At 48.1% G+C, this 20,676-nt stretch overlaps 1 protein-coding gene across 1 annotated transcript; it reads right to left on the bottom strand.

Annotated features, from left to right (window-relative positions):
• Positions 1–31: 31 nt before the first annotated feature.
• On the bottom strand, positions 32–5,109 carry LOC130266645 (zinc finger protein 345-like). Its single transcript, XM_056515922.1, is given in 4 exon segments — positions 32–823; positions 826–2,249; positions 2,372–2,450; positions 3,208–5,109. Coding segments are annotated over 4 exon segments (1,848 nt in total). The 5' UTR covers positions 3,451–5,109; the 3' UTR covers positions 32–721.
• Between the last annotated feature and the right edge of the window lie 15,567 nt (positions 5,110–20,676).

Genomic DNA, 20,676 nt, shown 5'->3' with positions numbered 1-20,676 from the left:
CACCCATGTCCCACAATGCCCCATCCACATCTTAGTTCAGTGTCTTTATTTTTACCCCAAAGTTAGGTGAAGGGCTGAAGAAAAACGAAACAAAATCAAGGCCAAAATACAAGGAGTTACCTGTCCATGCTGTCTGAGTATGCATGTGCTTGGGTAGGTAGAAAGAACCTTTTTTTAGAGGCCGTTCCACTCCATTATCTCCAAAATCTTGGTTTTCTGCCCCAGTCCATCATTGTTGGGCTGTGGAAGATGCCTGTGGCCCAGAGAAAAGTCGAATCGTGGAATGGTTTAGGTTGGTAAAGACCTCCAAGGCCATCCAGTATTCTTTGATGCTGCCAGAAAAAATGACTGGATGCAAAGGTGAAATTTTTGTAGTTGAAAGTAAAATTCGCCGTCCCAAATAAATTCCTGATGTCAGTCTGCATCCCAATGGATTTTTGGCCTGCTGAGTCCAGGTGCCCACAGCCAGCCAGGAAGATATGGAGACTACCAGCCAGGTGTTCCCAACATAGATTACCAGGACCATGGATCACCAAGGCTCTGCCCAACGAAGGTAACTGGGGAGCATCCAACGTGGTCCTCCAGTGGGGATGGAGCTGAAGCAGCACATGAAGTTCTTCCCGCATGCGGGGCACTCACAGGGCTTCCCTTACCGGTGCTCCCATTGGTGTCGGGTCACGGCAGAGTTCTGGGAGAAGCTCTTCCAACACTGGGGACACTGTTAGGGCCTCTCCCTGGTGTGGATCCGCTGGTGGGTGATGAGGGTGGAGTTTTTCTTTAAGCCCTTCCCACAGTCAGGGGAGTGGAAGGGCCTCTCCTCTCCTCTACGTGAATCTGCTGATGCTTGAGCAGACTCAATCTCCTCTGAAACCTCTTCCTACACTCAGGACACTCATAGGGCTTCTCCCCAGTGTGGATCCTCTGGTGGACAATTAGGTTGCATCTCTGGCTGAAGCTCTTTCCACATTCTGAGCACTTGTATGGGGATTCCCCAGTGTGTATTGCCTGGTGCATGATCAGGCGAGAGCTGTCACGGAAGCCCTTCCCACATTCCCCACACACATAGGGTCGTACCCCAGTGTGGATCATCTGGTGGCGGGTGAGGTTGGAGCTTTTCCTGAAGCCCATCCCACATTCCCCACACTTGTAGGGCCGTTCACCTGTGTGGATCATCTGGTGGTGGATCAAACTGGAGCTCAGGAAGAAGCTCTTCCCACATTCCCCACACTCATAGGGCCGTTCCCCAGTGTGGATCCTCTGATGGTGGGTGAGTTGGGACTGCATTCTGAAGCCCATCCCACATTCCCCACACTCGTAGGGTCGTTCCCCAGTGTGGATCATCTGGTGGTAGAATAAACTGGAGCTCTGGCTGAAGCTCTTCCCACATTCCCCACACTCGTAGGGCCGTTCCCCAGTGTGGATCCTCTGGTGGCAGATCAGGTAAGAGCTGCGGCTGAAGCTCTTCCCACATTCTCCACACTCATAGGGCCGTTTCCCAGTGTGGATCCTCTGGTGGATGTTCAGGCTGTAGCTGCAGCTGAATCCCTTCCCACATTCCCCACATTCGTAGGGCCGTTCCCCAGTGTGGATCCTCTGGTGGTAGATCAAATTAGAGCTCTGGCTGAAGCTCTTCCCACATTCCCCACACTCATAGGGCTGTTCCCCAGTGTGGGTCCTCTGGTGGACGATCAGGCTGGAGCTGGAGCTGAAGCCCTTCCCACATTCCCCACACTTGTAGGGCCGTTCCCCAGTGTGGATCCTCTGGTGGATGATCAGGCTGTAGCTCCATCTGAATCCCTTCCCACATTCCCCACACTCGTAGGGCCGTTCCCCAGTGTGCACTGTCTGGTGGCAGATCAGTTCGGAGGTGCTTCTGCAGCCCTTCCCACATTCCCCACACTCGTAGGGCCGTTCCCTGGCATGGATCATTTGGTGCTGGATCAGTCTGGAGCTCCTGTGGAAACTCTTCCCACATTCCAAGCACTGGAGGCGCTTCCTGCCACCATGAAGCTGCTCACGGACCCTCAGCTCAGAGCTCTGGCCAGATCTCTGGCTGCCTGCCAGGTCCAGGTTGGGTCTTTCCTCCTCGGATCCCCATGATCTGCGTTTGCAGCCCCTCCTTGTGTGGGATCTCTGTGGCTTTTCCTCCTTGTTGGATTCCTGCACTGAGAAGTCACTCCAAACAGCCTCTCCCACGAGGTTCTGCTGCAGGGATTTGTCCTCCATGGTCTCCATCCTCAGCTCCTTATCTGGGGAAGGAGGGACAAGGAAAGGATGGGATTTGCCTCTGTGTCAGAGGGAAGGAGAAGGAGATCCCTCCAGTCCTCCCTGGCAGGACAGAGGGGAAAAGGGGCAGTGACTTCCTCCTCACCTGTCTGGCTTTCCCGGGGCATTTCCCTCTTCCTCACAGCCTTTTCCTCCATCTGGATAAGACTTGGGAATGGAAAATCCTGGTTTGGGGGAAAAACAAGACATGAGTGATATGGCTTTGAAGGTCCTGCTGTCTGAGTGCATCTCTAGAAATCCCTGGGTGCCTGGTATCCATAAAAAGCTCCAAAAATCATGAAGCAGCCCAAAAACACACTCCCAGGGGTTTCCTGTTAGCACTGTCCTCACTCTGGAGTTATGGGGCTTGCTGTTCTCAGAGCTGCTGGGAGCTTGTGGCTCCTTGAGATCCCCTCTCTCCCAGCTCCTGCTCAGGTACTCTGAAGGCGTTCTGGGGGTCCCAGGGCTCATCCTGCCCTGATTATGACTCAGGTCCCAGGATCCCCTTCTCCAGCATCCCCCATTCCAGGCGCTCAGGCCTTCCGCCGCTCCCCACCAGCACTTCCAGGCTCGGGGGGCCCGGACCCCACTCATCTCTCGGCTCCACCTCCCCTCCAGGCTGCCGGGGTCCCCCAGCTCTGCTGTCGCCCCTCTCCCCATGCCGGGGCTCCCGCCTTTCATCCCACGCCTCTCCCGGGGATCCCAAAACCGATGTCCCGTCCCGCCGGGACCGGGTGATCGCCACGTGGGCCCCTCCAAATCCCCCCAAGAAGCATTTACGGCTCAGCCTTGGATTCCTGCAAGAGCCGAAAACATCCCCTCCTCATATCAATAAAACAATACCTCTCCCAGGGACACCCAAATATATTTGGGACTCGATTCCCGAATCTGCGAGGCACAAACACCACCCTCCATCCCCCAAAACACCAAAACCCAACCAACCGTGCCGGAGCTGCCGCGATAGCCCCGGGGCGAGCTTCCCTCCGCGCTCACCCGCGGGATGCAGGAATGCGATGCTGCCGGGGCCAGCGGAGCTGCGGGCTCAGCGGGCTCGCCCTGGAACACCGCGATTCTCCGCCTGCGGCTGCTGCTCCTCTCCCTGCTCCTCCTGCTCCTGCTCCTCCCCTTCCTCTCTCCTCCCCTTCCTCTCTCCTCCTCTTCCTCCCGCTGCTCCCCCGCTCGCATCCCGCCCCCCTTTGCCACCCGCTGTGCCCCAGGGCCGCCGCAGCAGCGGCTGTTGGGGAGGGGGTAGCACCCCCTGAGCCTGCAGGGGAGACAGAGAAACTGAGAATTAGGAATCGAGCCTCGAGAAATGCTTTGGCTAGAAGAGGGCTGACAAAACCGTATGTTTGATGGAATTTACGGTGCTTACAAGAACAGGGGGAGAGCAAGGCTACAGGATAAGATAAAGAGCTGGAGTGGGCGAAGAGGATGGAAGGACAAAGGCATCACAGGATAAGGGGGATTCTCTAGATCCCTGAACCCAGGGAAACTGGTATCAAAGTCCGGAAGATGACCAAAGGACTACAAAGATCATGTTTAAGGAGACAAGATGAAAAGTTCAGCTAAGAGGAGTACTGTTTTCTCTATCTCAAGGAGCAGTGTGCTGCCGCAAAGATGCGTTGAGATAATTTCAATATGAAGCGGGGCAGGCAATGAATATGTATTAGGTATATTGTGCAATCCTAGTTTGTAGAGAATAAAAACAGAGGTGAAGGTCGCCAAAGGTGTGCGTGTTTTTGGAGGAGCTATCCCCCTCAGCGCTGAATAAATACATTCCTACTCTTAGAACTTATTTTGTGTGTTTTTTCCGCGCTTCACAGGGATGGGCAGGGGGCTCGGGGCCCCCCAGTGCAGATCCGTCCGTGCCGTGCCCCTCCCCCCGATCTCAAATTCGGCTCCCGGGGGTCGCTGGATGCGAGGGGGTGACGCAGGTGGGGTGGGAGTGGGGAGCGCTGGGCGCTGCGGCTCTACCAGCTGTTAGAAATACATATTATAGGATTGGCTTCTCGCAAATATTCACATAAATACTGTATATGTAGTGTTAAAATTGTTTTTAAAATATAATTTTCTTTAAAAGTAACATAGGCTAATAATGTCTCTTCGTAATAAATAAACTACCTACCTAATTAAATAACACCCATTAAAAACACCTACTGCTAATATACCAGTTACCAGCACCAACTGTCTCTAAAAGTTGAAAACCAGAAATCAAATTCAAACTAATAAAACAAAAAATTAAAAGCACAACTAAAAAAGCTCATGCTCTAAGAAAGTAAATTTAAAAAAACCATATAAAACAAATCCTAAAATATAAAAAATAATTTATAAAACAGTTTGGAAATACATAATAAGTCCATAGATACAACAAGTAAATAAATTTAAAAAACATCTCCCAAAACCCAGGTGTACTCTTAATCTAATACCAAACACCCAACCACTATAACCTTTTACGTTATTATTTGTCTCTTATTTTCTTTTATTAAACCTTTTATAATCCACTCAAAAAGAACCCATTTTTCATGCCACCCTCTTGGGAGTCGCCACTGAGCAAATTGTTCAGTGCAGGCTCTGGCTGCGCTTGTGAAAGGCGCTGTGCTCTGTGGCTCTCCCCAGCAGCTGCCAAGTTCCAGCCTGAGCTCTTCCCTATTTCTTTTTTCTCTCTTTCCTATTTCTCTACCTCACATTTCCAGTTCAATCAAATCCATGTTCAATCATATCTGTATGTTGTGCTCCTATGGTCTCATTTGCACCTTCACTGGGCTCGAGGTGTCTCACCCTGCTGGGTCCCTTCTCACCACCATCATTCTGGAATTCTGTCAAGGCAGCTCTTTCCTTTTCCCCTCTGCTTTGAGCTGGGAATGGGCTGGAAAATGTCTAGCATGTTATAAATCCATATTATAATATTGACTTTTTGGAAATATTAAAATACATGCTGTATATATAATGTTAAAGTAACTTTGCTATATAGTTTTTATTTCTGCTATTAAGTCAACTTAAACATAATTGTGAAATATCTGATATCGTCATGCTTGAGGGAATTGAACTGCCTGCTTGGTTGGGATAATGGATGGATGATGAAGTCCCCTGCTACAATCAGCACTAAGTAAAGACCAAAGTCCAGGACTGGAGGTGATAATGGGCTAAAACCATAGACAAGAAATGTGCACACTCTAAAAAGGCAAACCCGAGGAGGAGCCGGGCTAAACAGTTCTTGGAACATGTAAACTACTTTGTTGGAAACTGGGAGGGGTTGGCCAAGTATCCCAAGACATATGATATAGATAATAGAGTAAGTAGAAACAAGTGCTACCTCAAGGCCACAGTATTGAGAAGTTTAAAATGATATCAGTAATTAGTGGATAACCAAGTACTGAAGCACACCTCATAGAAAATGGGTATCGGCACTACAGTTGAGAGCTAATGTTCGCCCCACAAGAGAGGTCCTGGCCAGGGATACTCGTGAAAACCTGTTAATATTGTGGTGCTGATAATGAAACATCAGCCCGTATTATAGGGAACTGTCCAAACACTCAAAACACCAAGAGTAAAGGCACAAAATGACTCATCTGTGAGCTGTGAGGCTAAAAAGAATTGGACTGTATTTCAAGAGACCATGACAATGAGTTATACAAGCCAGATTTGATCTTTGTTGAAGGAGGAAATGCATTCATGGTGAACAGGACAATCAGATACAAGCACCCCAACTCCTCCTTGAAAGTTGCTGCCAGTAAGAAGGTCAGGAAATATCAGTGCCTTCACAGACAAACTCAAGATCTTACAAATGCAGAAGACACTGAATTTGTGGGCTTTCCTATAAGAGCTCGAGGAGAGTGGTATGAGAAAAATTCTTCTGCTGTTGGCCCTAGGTCTCTCTAAGATGAGGCAAGAGAAGACTGCCTGAGCCCAGAGCATCCAGAGCGCTGCTCTCCTCCATTAGTATGGTACATACTTTTGTGGACAAAGCTCGATGGATTGTTTCCGTTCATGAAAATAAAAAATAGTGCTGAATGGCATTGCTGGACAGTGGGTAGGTCATGTGGGAGCAATACAATTCTTCCAATCATGCCATGTGGGCCACTGTCCATATTTAGGATAAATTTAGCAATTTGGACCAGGTGGATGGGCTACCTAATCTTAACCTGGAAAAGAAACCTATAATCGTATATGTTTAGAAAGAAGTCATGAATGATCACTTTTGGTTCCATCTTGTAAAGACTGTTCTCCAGAAAAATGACAGCAAGGTTGATTAAAGCATGTCCCCTCAACCCAAGACAAAGAGGCTTTATAAGAGCAGCGGGATGCTCTGAAAATTTGATAGTCCTGAAAACAATAATTCAGTCTGCCAGAAGAGAACACAGGCTGCTGGGTGTCATGTTCCTGTGGACATTGGCTAAGGCTTTTGACCACCAGCACTATCTACGTGCTGCAGCAAAGGGAAGTGGACTCCCATATCACCAGCTTGGTGAGTAATATGTATGGGAACATACATCTAGACATGAAAACCTCTAAAGAAAACTAACACACCGAAAACATATACACCATCCCTAGACTAAGATACTTGACAGACCAAACGGATGCAAAAGCAGGGCTCCTTGAATCCCCTGACCTACAGATTTGATCAGCTATCAAGGAATGGCAATGCTTAACACTGTGCATATGTGATGTCATGCTGCACTCCAGCATGAAGGATGGAGATCTGGGTATCCCAGCATTGATGGGACTCAATCCAAGTATCCAGGCCAGAAGATTGCATAGACTTGCCCAATGTTTAGATGATGAATTAATGCTGTGGGGGAGGGATTGGGATTAAATTTGAGAGATGGTATTTTTTGTTTGGATTTGGATGTTTATTACTTTTTATTTCTATTATAGTTTTATCAAACTGTGAGTTTTACAGTACTTTAGGTTAATAAATAAAAAATGAAGACTTTTTTTTCTAGAGGGATTTCAAGAATAAATTGTTTAATTAAGAAATGCCTAAATTATTTTTACTTTTAACTTAATAACTATTTGTGGCTTGTAATGCAGACTTTTTAAAAAATTATAAAATATTACTTAGACTTATGAAGAAGGCCAAAAGAAGGACAATCTTTTGTTCTAAAATTTTTACTTGTTTTATATATATATATTACTCTATTCTAAAACTTTAAAATCTAAGTTCCAACACCTTAAGATCATTCCTGAAAAAAGAATGCTTAGATCAAGTATATAGGAAATTACGGATGAGGGCCAGAGGGGATCAAGAAAAGATCTTGTCAATATGGGAGCCTAACCTAAGATAGAACTGCTGGTTGGTGCAGGTGATGACACAATACCACAATGGGAAGTAGCTACTCTGAAAACTCAGTATTCACAACTGTGTAACTGGAGGAAACAGGAGTTTGGTCCTCCCAAATTTTCCATGCCCCAATAATGCAGCGACACATGGGAAGGGGGCTGACTCAGGTACCTCATGAGGGAGCAGAGATCTACTTGCAGCCCACAGAGGCCTAGAATGGAGCAGGGATTCATCTGCATCCTGTGCTGGATCCTACTCTGCAGTAGATCCATTCCCAAAGGAGGCCATGACCCCATAGGAAGCCTGTGATGGAGGAGGATCCTGCAGCACCTGTAGAACCCTGGGGAGAGGAGCTCACCTGGAGCAGATTCCTAGTTTGATTAATGTTCACATGGGATTCCTCAGTGGCATCCTTGGTTCCGTTGGATCCCATGATGTCAGAATGGCCCCTTGGTTCTATGAGGCCCCAAGGTGTCAGAATGGTTCCTTGGTTCCATTAGGTCTCAAGGTATCACAGTATCTCCTTCGTTCCATGATTCCCCATAGTGCCACAATGACCACTTTTATCTGTTACAATCCTGTCCTGGTTTAGGACAAATTTGGGGAAAACCTCCGGAAGGAGCCCCCAGAAAACAAACCCTCACGACTCCTCCCCCCACTTCCAGGTTCAGGAAGAATTTCCTCAGAGAAAAGTAGAAAAAAACTCTTTATGCAACAAACAAAACACTCCCCAACACAAGGAAAAAAATGAACAGCCCCAAATGACAAAAAATCTCTTTCACCGCTCTGAGAGGATGACAAAGTCAGAAAGTCTCTCCTGCGAGTGGTCGGCCAGTTATCGGTCTCCGGCGCTGGGGATGACTGCTGCAGATCACAAAATGCAGACTCACGGTGTTCCTTGGTGTTTCCCAGGTCCCGGTCTGGAACTGGTTCAGATGGTATTCAGGAAAGTTAAAGAAAGAAAGAAAAAAAAACAGTCCAGGGAAAGAAATTGGACTGCCTAGCTAATAAGCTAATAAGCAAAAGGAAAAGCAAGCGAAAAAGCAAACGAGCAAGCAAGCGAGCAAACAAGTGAGCAAGCAAGTGAGCAAGCCTAGCCTCCCTAAGCACAGACCATGGGGGAGGTGAGCTGGTTGGTAACCAGACAAAACAAACCTTCACTTTCAGAGTCAGTCCTGAAAGCACAGAAGATAATTCCAGGCATAAACAGAACACACGATTGGGGATACAAGCACCATAACGTCAACCCAGGACAGATCCGTGATGCCACAACGACGCCTTGGTGCTCTTAGGCCCTAGGGTGTACCAATTCAATTTTGTTTTTTGTGGTCCATTGGTGTCACAATGGCATTTTTGGTTCCATGAGACTCCATGATGTCAAAATGGCCCCATGACTTTTTAGGCCCCAAGGCATCAAAATGGCCCCTTGCTTCTCTTAGACTCATGGTGTAACAATGGCCCTTGGTTTCATTAGTTTCCATGGTGTCTATATCACCCCTTGGTTTCCAGAAATGGCCCCTTGGTTCTATGAGGCACCGAAGTGTCAGAATGGCCACTTGATTCCATGAGGTCCCATGGTCTTAAAATGGCCCCTTGCTTCTATGAGACCCCATGTGTCACAATGGACCCTTGGTTCAGTTAGGCCCCATGGTGTTAATCATTGCCCCTTGGTTCTATGAGCTCCCATGGTGTTAAAATGGCCCCTTGGTTCCATGAGCCCCTTTCATGTCACAATGGTACCTTGGTTCTGTTTGGGTCCATGTCAAAATGACCACTTAGATCAGACATACCAGATGGTGCCACAATGGACCCGTGGTTCTGTGAGATCCCACGGTGTCACATTGGCCCCTTGGTTTTATGAGACCCATGTTGTCAAAATGGCTCCTTGGTCTTGTTAAGTTCCAAGGTGTCACAATGGTCCATTGGTTCCGTATGGCCCCATAGTGAAACCAAAGACAATTTTTCCATGAGGCTCCATGACGTCAAAATGGCCCTTGGTTCCATGAGGTCCCATGGTGACGCAAAGGAACCTGGGATCTATGAGGCCCCATGGTGTCACAATGGCTTATTGATACCATGAGATCCCATGGTGTCTCAATGGACCATTGGTTCTATGAGCCTCCATGATGTCACAATATACCCTTGGGTCTATTAGGCCCCATAGTGTCACAATGACCCCCCTTGGTTCTCTGAGGACCTATGGTGTCACAATGGACCCTTGGTTCCATGAAGTCACATGGTGTCACGATGAGCCCTCAGTTCTGGTGGACGCCATGGTATGATTATGGCCCCTTAGTTCTATCAGGCCCCATGGTGTCAAAAGGACCATTGGTAACATGTGACATAATGGTGTCACAATAGCCACTTGGTTCTGTTAGGCCCCATGGTTCCACAGCCATGTTTTTTCTGTTAGGACTCATGGTGTCACAATGGTATCTTGGTTCTCATAGGCCCCAGGGTGTCACAATTCCCTTTTGGGTTTTGAGGTCAATTGGTGTCACAAGGGCATTTTGGTTCTATGAGGCTCCATGATGTCAAAATATCCTCTTGTTTCTATTTGTCCGCATGGTGTTCAAAATGGCCCGGTTGTTCTATGAGCTCCCATGGTGTTCAAAATGGCCCCTTGGTGCCATGAGGCCCTGTGGTGTCACAATGGCCCTTTAGTTCCGTAAGGCCTGATGGAAGTCACAGTGGCCCCTTCGTACTGTTAACCACCATGGTGTTGCAAATGCCGTTTGTATTCATTTGGCCCCATAGTGTCACAATTTTCCCTTGGTTCTGTTAGAAGCCATGCTGTCACAATGGCCCCTTGGTTCAGACTGGCCACATGGTGTCACAATGGACTCTTGGTTCTGACAGGCCCAATGGTGAAACAATAGCCCCTTGGTTTTCTTGGGCTCCATGATGTTACAATTTTCTCTTGGTTCTGTGAGGCCCCATGATGTCACAATGACCCCTTGGTTCCAGTGACACCATGATGTGAAAATGGCCCCTTTGTCTGTTAGGCTCTATGATGTGACCAAAGCCCCTTGCTTCCTTTATGCCCCATGGTGTCATAATTTCCCATCAGTTTTTTCAGGACCCTTGGGGTCACAATGGCCCATTGATTCTATTAGGCTCCATGGTACTTAAAATGGCCCCTTGGTTCTGTTAGGCCCCATGGTGTTCAAAATGGCCCCTTGCTCTCATGAGGGCCCATGGTGTCACAATGGCCCATTGGTTCTATGAGGCCTCGTCGTGCCAGTGTGGCCCCTTTATACTGTTAGGCCCAATGCTGTCACAATAGACCATTGGTTCCAGGGGGCACAATGGTGTCAAGTTGTCCCCTTGTTTCTGTTTGGACCAGCGGTGTCACAATGGCCCATTGGTTTCATATAGCACAATGGTGTCACAATGCTCCTTGGGTTCTGTTAGGCCACATGGGGATCACAATTGACCCTTGGTTTCATGAGGCCCCATGGTGTCACAATGGCCCCTTGATTGTATTAGGCCGCATGGTGTCACAACGGAGCCTGTGTGTCGGAGCAGTAGCTAGGGAAGGATCTTCATGGCGAGATGAGAAAAGACTCACACATCAATATGATGCAAGTCTAATCCGTTTATCAGTTGTACAGTGCTTCTTTTATACTTAAACATTGTTGCAACAGGCAAGGCCAGCAAACATATCATTGGTTAGTGAACATCGTCCATATATTACTTGTTATTTATTGATTAGTTTCATGCATTTTTACGGCAATTTCTCCACCTCTTGGCTCAAGCAATCTAGCACCCTAAGTCAGTCATGTCTCTTCTACCTATTTGCTACTTTACTATATTTTCTCTGCTACTCTGATTCTTTCCCACCCAATCATTGTTATTACTTTGTATCTCCTTCATGAATAGCTCAATACCAGTATTCTCTCCGAACAGTAGAGAATTATGCAGTTCTCTTAAAGTCAGAGTCATATTCATGTAACACAGCCAGAGCCTCGACACCTGTGTTCTGTTAGGCCCCATGGTGTCACAATGCACCCTTGATTGTATTAGGCTTCATGGTGTCACAATGGCTCCTTGGTTCCATTAGAGTCCATAGTGTCACGATGCACCCTTGTTTCTATAAGGCCCCATTTTGTTTGAAGGCTGCCTTAGTTATCTAAGGATGCACGATGTCACAATGGTCCCTTGGGTCCCTGAGGTCCCCTGGAGTCACAATGGCCCCTTGGTTCTGTTAGGCTCCATGTTGTCACAATGGCCCCTTGATTCAGATAGGCTGTATGGTGTCACAATGATGCCTTGGTTTCAGTGGACACCATGGTGTGACAATGGACCCTTCATATTTTAGGCCATATGGTGTCACCAAAGCCTCTTGGTTCTTTTATGCCCCATGGTGTCACAGTTTCCCCACAGTTCTTTTAGGACCCACGGTGTCACCATGGCCCCTTGGTTCTGTTAGGCCCCATGGTGTTCAAAATGGCCCCTTGGTTCCATGAGGCCCCACAGTGGTACAATGGCCCCTTGGTTCTGTGAGGCCCCATGGTGCCACAATGGTGCCTGCATTCTGTTCGTCCCCATGCAGTCACAACGGCCCTTTGTTCTATGAGGCCCCATGGTGTCACAATGGCTCGTTGGTTCCGCTGGGTGCCATGATGTTGCAATATCCCTTTGGTTCTGTTAGGCCCTATGGTGTCTCAATGAACCCATCATTCCATGGAGTTCAATGGTGTTGCAATGGCCCCTTGCTTCTGTGAGTCCACATAGTTTCACAATTGCCACTTGGTTCTGTTAGACCTCATGGTGCCATAATGGTTCCTTTGTGCCCTGAGGCCCCATGGTATCACAGTGGTCCCTTCTTTCCATGAGGCCCCATGGTGTCACAATTGCCCCTTGGTTCTAAAAAGCCCCTTTGTGTTTCAATGGCAGCTTGGTTCCATGAGGCCCCATGGTGTCACAATGCCCCCTTGGTCCTGTTCAGCTTCATGGTGTCAAAATATCCCCTTGGTTCTGCTATGATCCATGATGTCACAATGGACATTTGGTGCCATTAGGCCCCATGGTGTAACCATGTAGCCTTAGTTCACTAAGGGCCTATGGAGTTACACTGTCCTCTTGATTCTGTGAGCCTCAATGGTGTCACAAAAGCCCCTTGTTTCTGCTAGGCCCCATTGGGTCATAATGGAACTTTTGGTTCCATTTGTCACAAGGGTGTCCCAATGGCCCCTTGGTTCTCTTAGGCTCCATGGTGTCACACTGTCCCTTGGTGCCATGTTGCCATGAGGTCCCATGGTAGCATGATGGGCCCATGGTTCTGTAAAGCCCTATGGTGTCACAGTGGACCATTGGTTTCATGGGACATAGTGGTGTCACAATGGCCCCTTGGTTCCACAAGGTCCTATGGTGTCTCAATGGCCCCTTGGTTCCTTTAGGCCCAATGGCATCTTGATTCCATGAAACTCCATGTTGTTACAATGGCCCCTTGGTGCCACAAGGCCCCATAGTGTTACAATGGCCTCTAGTTTTCATGAGGCCCCATGGTGTCACAATCTGGCCTTTGTTTCTGTTAGGCTCCATGGTGTCACATTGGATCATTGGTTCCTTTGGGCCCCATGGTGTCACAATGGTCCCTTGGTTATGTTAGGGCCCATGGTGTCGCAATGGCACCTTGGTTCCATGAAACTCCGTGGTGTCACAATGGCCTCTTTGTGCTACAAGACCCCATGGTGTTTCAGTGGCCTCTAGTTTTCATGAGGCCCCATGGTGTCACAATCTGACCTTGGTTCTGTTAGGCTTCATGGTGTCACATTGGATCATTGGTTCCATGTGGCACAATGGTATCACAATGGCCCCTTGCGTTCGTTGAGCCGCAGGGTGTCACAATGGCCCTTGGTTCCCTTAGGCCCCACGCTTTCACAATGATCCCTTGGTTCCCTTAGGCCCCATGGTGTCCCAATGAATCCTTGTTTCCATCAGGCCTCATGGTGCCAGAACTGCTCCCTTTTATCTTTTGGGCCGCGTGGTGTCATAATGGCCTGTTGGTTCTCTTAAACCAGACGATGTCACAATGCCCCTTTGTTCTGTGAGAGCCAATGGTGTCACAATGGCCATTAGGCTCTGTGAGTCCGTGTAATGGTTTTGAAAGCAAAACTAGTGAGAGACTCCACATTAAAAATCCAATTTAATAGGAAAAAGGAGAAAATACAAGCAATAGTACAAAAGAAAAACCACTGACCGTGTCAGAATACAATCTGACACCCTATTAGTTAGAGTGGTGGTAGCACTCCAGATGAAGTAGTCTTGAAGCCGTGATCCTATAGAAGTTCTAGTAGCTCTTGTCCTTTGGAAAGCAGTGGCTAAGGGCTGCTTTGGTGTTCTAAATCTCAGATTTTATCTAGGTAGGAAACACTTGGCCCCTCCCCCTGGGTGGAGCACCTAACAATGGGATAATGTAATTTTATCAGTCATGCAGCGGGACTCAAAGGCCCATTCACAGAAGATATCTTCCTGGAGGAAGGATGGGTCAAGGGAAAGATAAAGAACATTTCCCCATCTGGTTTTTAACAGATGGCATATCAGCAGAGGGTATCTCCCACAGAGATGAGAATCACTGCCCCACCTGGCTTCAGCAGATGGTGATAGCATACATACTTTTGGGCATATCTTTACATTGTAGGTAAGATATGTAGGCCATAATCCACCCCTTAATCTATTATCATCTATATCATACCCAAACCAATATCCTCTTAGATATATATATATATATATACATGTTGTAACTCAATACCTAGAGGTATAAGGAATGTTTAACCCTTCCCAGGTCCCTATCCTATTGGCAGAAAGCCATAGGGGCCTCTTTCCTCCCTTATCTCTCCTCTTACCCTAACCCCGTGTCCCTATCCTATTGGCAGAAAGCCAAATCCCCTCCCTGACCCTTTCCCTAGAAAAAGACTTTTGTCTGAGTCCCTAACCCTCTTTGTTCCCTGAGGTCACCATGCAATAAAGGAACCCTGAGATAGATAAAGAGCCTATTTTGGATTCCTTCGTTTATCTAATGTAACAACTCTAGCTCCCTCTGAGTGAAGAGCTAGGAGGGAGTTACAGGGTGTTACATATACATATGTTGAGTGTTGGGGTTTGTTCCCTTACGGTCCTAGCTTGAAATTTTTTCCATTATTATGCTAATGAAGCCTGCTGGGTTATACCCAGGCTCTTTCAGGGCTCGAGACAAAGGGGTAGGTGGGGGCTGGCTTCCAGGGCTTTTCAGTCGGCACTGGGTTCTGGAGGAAGTGAGGACTGCCTGATTCCAGCCCACGCCATCCGAACGCCGGGGAAGCCAGGCTCTCTGCTGTGGGACACTGCTCTACATCTCCTCTGCTCCAGCCTCCTACCACTGTGGAGGAACAGCTCGCCATTCACTGTTTGAATCCTGGTGGTCAGCTGTGGTCTCAGTGGTGGGAGGCTACCCCCTTATCTCTGCCTGAGAGTTCCTGATTCAAAAATTGTAATAATTGGAAGGGAGAGGACTTACATTCTCTGTTTCAAAGAGGAGCTTCTGCCTTTACTGGCAGACACCTGTCCTTCAAACCAGGACAGATTTTGGTGACCCAGAAGTGGGGCAGAGGGCATTGAGAGGAGGGTTAAGACAGGAATAACAGCTCTTGAGTTACCTAAGATTTCGTGTGCTAAGTGGCAACATGTTGCCCAGTTTAATCTGGCTTGGGTTCCATGTGATCACAGATATCTCTCTCCCATTTGCAAGCCCTTATTTGAATATAGGCCCCCTGACCAAAATTATTGTAGCTATTAACTGATTCATTTGGTGGATTGATTATGTCAGGAATTCATGGTTTTTAATTTTTTCTGCAAAGTGGTCACATGGATCCAGAGCTATCGTACTCTAACTGTGTGTTTCTAGGGTTACTTCAATAATGGTACCTACTGTGAGGAAGTGAATTCAGAGGAAATCTTCTCCCAACCCATCACCCATTTTTTTGAGGCTACCCCACCAGTCGAGTTCAGATCTGCTTTAAATGCTAATGATATCATAGACTGGCTGGTGTTGCTGATATGCCTGTTCTATTTAGCATTTAGAGATATGGGAACACTGGCTTGGATAACAACCCTGATACCTGCCCCAGGAAATAGAAGTGCTGCCCCAGAGCCAGACCCTACCCCAGGAACTAGGGATGCTGCCCCAGAGCCTGATCTTGCCCCAGAGCCCACCGCAGAAAGGGACCACCCGAAATGGGTGGAGGTCGTAGTGAAGGAGATAAGCCACATGCTGAAGGAATACTTTTCTGCAACTGGTGAGAAACCCTCCCCCTGCCCTAAACAGGGAGAGTCGGATGGTGCTGCAGTGGAACACACGAATGTTACACCAGGTTCCAGCTGGATCAAGGGGCAGCCACAGCCAGCAGCAGTTGCCCCTGTGGAAACTAGAAAGTTTTAGATTAAAACAAGGCATCTAGATAATGAGGATCAGCAAGGAGGGCCCTCACAACCAGCAAGAGATTCAGAGGCTGAGATTATCACCCAGTCCCTTCCCGTACGATAGTCTCCGTAATCTGTGTAAAGACATTGCACGGCAGGGCTGTGAGGCTTTTGCAATCTTGTTATTTTCAGGGCTGGGACCTTATGGGAACAGGTGTACAATTAGATGGTACTGACGCCAGGAATTTGAGACCCTTGACTCAGGACTCAGGTGTGGACCAGATATACTTAAAGAAGCAAGGCCTCATTTCCCTCTGGAACGGCTTTTAATGTGTGTAAGAGAGAGGTTTGTCAATAAAGAGAGAATGCAGGAGCACTACCATAGAATGCGCTGGAAGACGCTTGAGAAAGGGATCCAGCAGCTGAGGGAAGTGGCAGTATTGGAGGTACTCTTTGGGAGGGATGGACAGCATGACAATGACCCTGACAAGGTCAAGTGCACAGGGCAGATGTTGTGAAATTTGGAAACCTTGGGGCCATCTCAACATACCACTTTATTGCAATGATTAATGCTGATAACCACCAGAGACAGTGGGTTCTTTTGCCAACAAACTCAGAAATTTTGAGAGAACGATGAATGGCACGATGCAGGCCAATATCTCTGATGTGGTCAAGGACCTCCAAGAGGAGGTGAAGGAAAAGAGAGGGTTGAGAGGTGAGATGAGGGAGATAAGGGAGGCGATGAAGAAGATCAGTGTGGCACCAGTGTGAGTCACAGGCCCCAAATCTACAGTCCTACATCCCCCCCAGCTAGGGAGAGAGGGTACACCCCATGAATTCACCTGTGGTTCTTCCTGTGATATCATGGGGAAGACATGGGAAAATGGGATGGGAAACCTACTTCTGTCCTGGCAGCACAGGTGCATCAACTCAGGGAGGGAAATGCTAACTGAGGGAGCCACACTAAAATGAAGGTAGCCTCAACCTCCCATGATCAAGGTGCAGGGTATTACAGAAGGGAGGATGATCTCTTTGATCCCCTGGAAGGAACCTCTACTATGTATGCCCAGGAAAGGAATAATAACCAGGGCTAAAGGGGCCCTGCCTCTTGCCAGGGAGAGACATGGGATAACAGAGTCTATTGGATAGTGTGGATTCGATGGCATGGCACATCAGAGCCATAGAAACATAGTGTTAGTTGATACTGGTTCACAATGCACCCTAATACTATAAGAACATGTGGGAGAAGAACATGTTTCCATTGTTGGGGTGACAGGGGGATCACAGGAATTCACTTTGCTGGAAGCTGAGGTGAGCCTGACAGGGAAGGTGTAGCAGAAACATCCTATTGTAACTGGCCCAGGGGCACCGTGCATTCTAAGCATAGACTTCCTCTGGATTGGGTATTACAAAAACCCAAAGGGGTTCAGGTGGGCTTTTGGAATAGCTGCTGTAGCGACAGAGATCATTAAGCAGTTGAATATCTTGCCTGGACTGTCAGAAAACCCATCTGCAGTGGGGCTCCTGAAAGTGACAGAGCAACAGGTACCAATTGCCACCTTGACAGTGCACCGCCAGCAGTACCAGACAAATCAAGATGCTGTGATCCCCATCCACAAGATGATCTGTGAGCTGGAGAGCCAAGGGGTAGTCAGCAAAACCCATTCACCCTTCAACAGTCCCATCTGGCCTATGTGCAAATCTGATGGAGAATGGAGATTGACTGTGGACTATGGTACATTGAATGAAGTGACTTCACCGCTGAGCGCTGCCATGCCAGACATGCTGGAGCTGCAGTACGAGCTGGAGTCCAAGGCAGCAAGGTGGTATGCCACCATTGACATTGCCAATGCGTTTTTCTCCATTCCTTTGGCAGCAGAGTGCAGGCCTCAGTTTGCTTTCACCTGGAGGGGCGTGCAGTACACCTGTAACCAACAACCCCAGGGGTGGAAACACAGCCCCACTATCTGCCATGGACTGATCCTGGCTTCACTGGAAAAGGGTAAGGCTCCAGAATATTTGCAGTACATCGATGATATCATAGTGTGGGGGAAAATGGCACTGGAGGTATTTAAGAAAGGAAAGAAGATCATCCAGATCTTTCTGGGAGCTGGGTTTGCCATCAAGAAAAGCTAAGTCAAAGGTCCTGCTCGAGAGATCCACTTCCTGGGAGTGAAGTGGCAAGATGGACAGCACCAGATCCCCACTGAGGTCATCAATAAGATCATGGCAATGTGTCCACCAAGAAGCATAAAGGAATCACAAGCTTTCCTATGTGCCATAGGCTTCTGAGAATGTACATTCTGGGGTACAACCAGATTGTGAGCCCTCTCTACCTGGTCACCTGCAGAAAGAACGATTTCTACTGGGGCCCTGAACAACACCAAGCCTTTGCCCAGATCATAATGGAGATCGCTTATGCAGTAGCCCTTGGACCAGTCAGGACGGGACAAGAGGTAAGGAATGTGCTTTACTCTGCAGCCGGGAATCATGGTCTGTCCTGAAGCCTTTGGCAGAAGGTGCCTGGTGAGACTCGAGGCCAACCTCCAGGATTCTGGAGCCGAGGTTACAGAAGGTCTGAAGCCAATTATACTCCCACAGAGAAGGATATCTTGGCTGCCTACAAATGAATTCAAGGTGCCTCAGAGGTGACTGGCATGGAAGCACAACTCCTCCTGGCACCCCGACTGCCAGTGTTGGGGTGGATGTTCCAAGGAAAGGTTCCCTCTACCCACCATGCCACCAATGCCACATGGAGAAAGCGGACTGCCCTCATCACATAGCGTGCCCGTATTGGCAACCCAAATTGCCCTGGGATTTTGGGGATATTTACAAACTGGCCAGAAGGTGATAATTTTGGTGTCGCTGACAAAGAGGAACAAGAACAAGTGACCTGGGCCGAAGAAGCTCCACCGTATAATCAACCGCCAGCAGATGAAACATGCTATGCTCTCACCAACGGTTCCTGCTAGATCGTGGGGATGAACTGGAAGTGGAAAGCAGCCATATGGAGCCCCACATGACAGGTTGTACAAGCTACCGAAGGAGAAGGTGGATCAAGTCAAGTTGCTGAGATCAAAGTTGTTCAGCTGTCCTTGCACATTGCTGAGGGAGAGAAATGGCCAAAGCTCTACCTTTACATTGATTCATGGATGGTAGCCAATGCTCTGTGGGGTTGGCTGGAAAGGTGGAAAAAGGCTGACTGGCAATGTAGAGTAAAAGCAATCTAGGCTGCTGATGAGTGGAAAGACATTGCCAGTCAGGTAGAGAAGTTACCTGTGAAAGTCCGTCATGTGGATGCCCATGTTCCCAAGAGTCGGGCTGCTGAAGAACACAGCCACAACGGGCAGGTAGATCAGGCTGCACAGATAGAGGTCTCAAAGACAGATTGGGAACACAAGGGAGAATTGTTCCTGGCTCAATGGGCTCATGATGCCTCAGGTCACCAGGGCAGAGACGCCACCTATAAGTGGGCACAAGACCGACGGGTGGATCTAACCATGGACAATATTTCTCAAGTTATCCATGACTGTGGGACATGTGGTGGCATCAAGCAAGCCAAGTGGGCCCTCTGGTATGGGCGGCGGTGGTCCAAATATAAGTATGGCAGATTGACTACATCACATTACCTGAAACACGCCAAGGCAAGCGCTATTTGCTGACCGTGGTAGAAGCCACCACCGGATGGTTGAAGACCTACCCTGTGCCTCACACCACTGCTTGGAACACCATCCTGGGCCTGGAAAAGCTAATCTTCTGGAGGCATGGCACCCCCGAGAGAATTGAGTCAGACAACAGGACCCATTTCAAGAACGGCCTTATCAGCGCCTGGGCCAGAAAACATGGCATTGAATGGATATATCATATTCCTTATCAAGCACCAGATGCCGGGAAGGTTGAACAGTGCAACGGCCTACTCAAAGCTACTCTGAAGGCACTTGGTGGGGGAAGCTTCAAGAACTGGGAAACAAATTTAGCAAGGACCATCTGGATGGTCAACACCCGAGGGTCCATCCATCGAGCTGGTCCTGCTCAATCTGAACTCTTGCACACAGTGGGTGGAGATAAAGTCCCTATAGAACACATGAAAGGTATTCTAGGGAAGACTGCTCGGATTAGTCCCACCTCGAGCAAGGACAAACCCATCCGTGGGATTGTCTTTGCTCAAGGACCTGGTTACAGTTGGTAGGTAATGCAATCGAGAAACCCATTGTGTACCACAGGGAAACCTAATCTTAAGTGCGAACTGTGTGTAAGGTTTTCATTATGCAGATGTTAATAGAATAAGTGGTGGATAAGGTGTTAGGTTGATGTGGCCAGGAATGTGTATTCTATCACCATCTTTTGAAGCTGGGTGGGGTAGTGATTTCCTTATCTCCTTGGCACATACTATCTGCTAATGGGCCATCTTTAAGATAATGTGAGACCATCATCTTTATCTTTTCCACAACCCATTCTCCCTCCAGGAAGATATCATCTGTTGCTGAGCCATTAAGTCCCACTGTATGACTGATAAAATTATATCATCCCATTGGGTGATGCTCCACCCAGGGGGAGGAGTCAAGCCTTTCCTACCTAGAGAGAAATGGAGCTTTTGGACAGCAAGATTTTCCATCTTTCCACTGGATTCCAGAGGAACACTGGATCTTTCCACATCATCTCTGGACCTTCAGAGGAAACTGCACCTTCTGCAGGAGCACTGCTTCAGCTGAACCACATCTGTCACT

Source organism: Oenanthe melanoleuca, unplaced genomic scaffold, assembly GCF_029582105.1.
Source record: "Oenanthe melanoleuca isolate GR-GAL-2019-014 unplaced genomic scaffold, OMel1.0 S124, whole genome shotgun sequence".
NCBI classification, from domain to species: domain Eukaryota; kingdom Metazoa; phylum Chordata; class Aves; order Passeriformes; family Muscicapidae; genus Oenanthe; species Oenanthe melanoleuca.
Note: the sequence above shows the minus strand (reverse complement) of the source record. Positions and strands in the feature narration are given on the sequence as shown.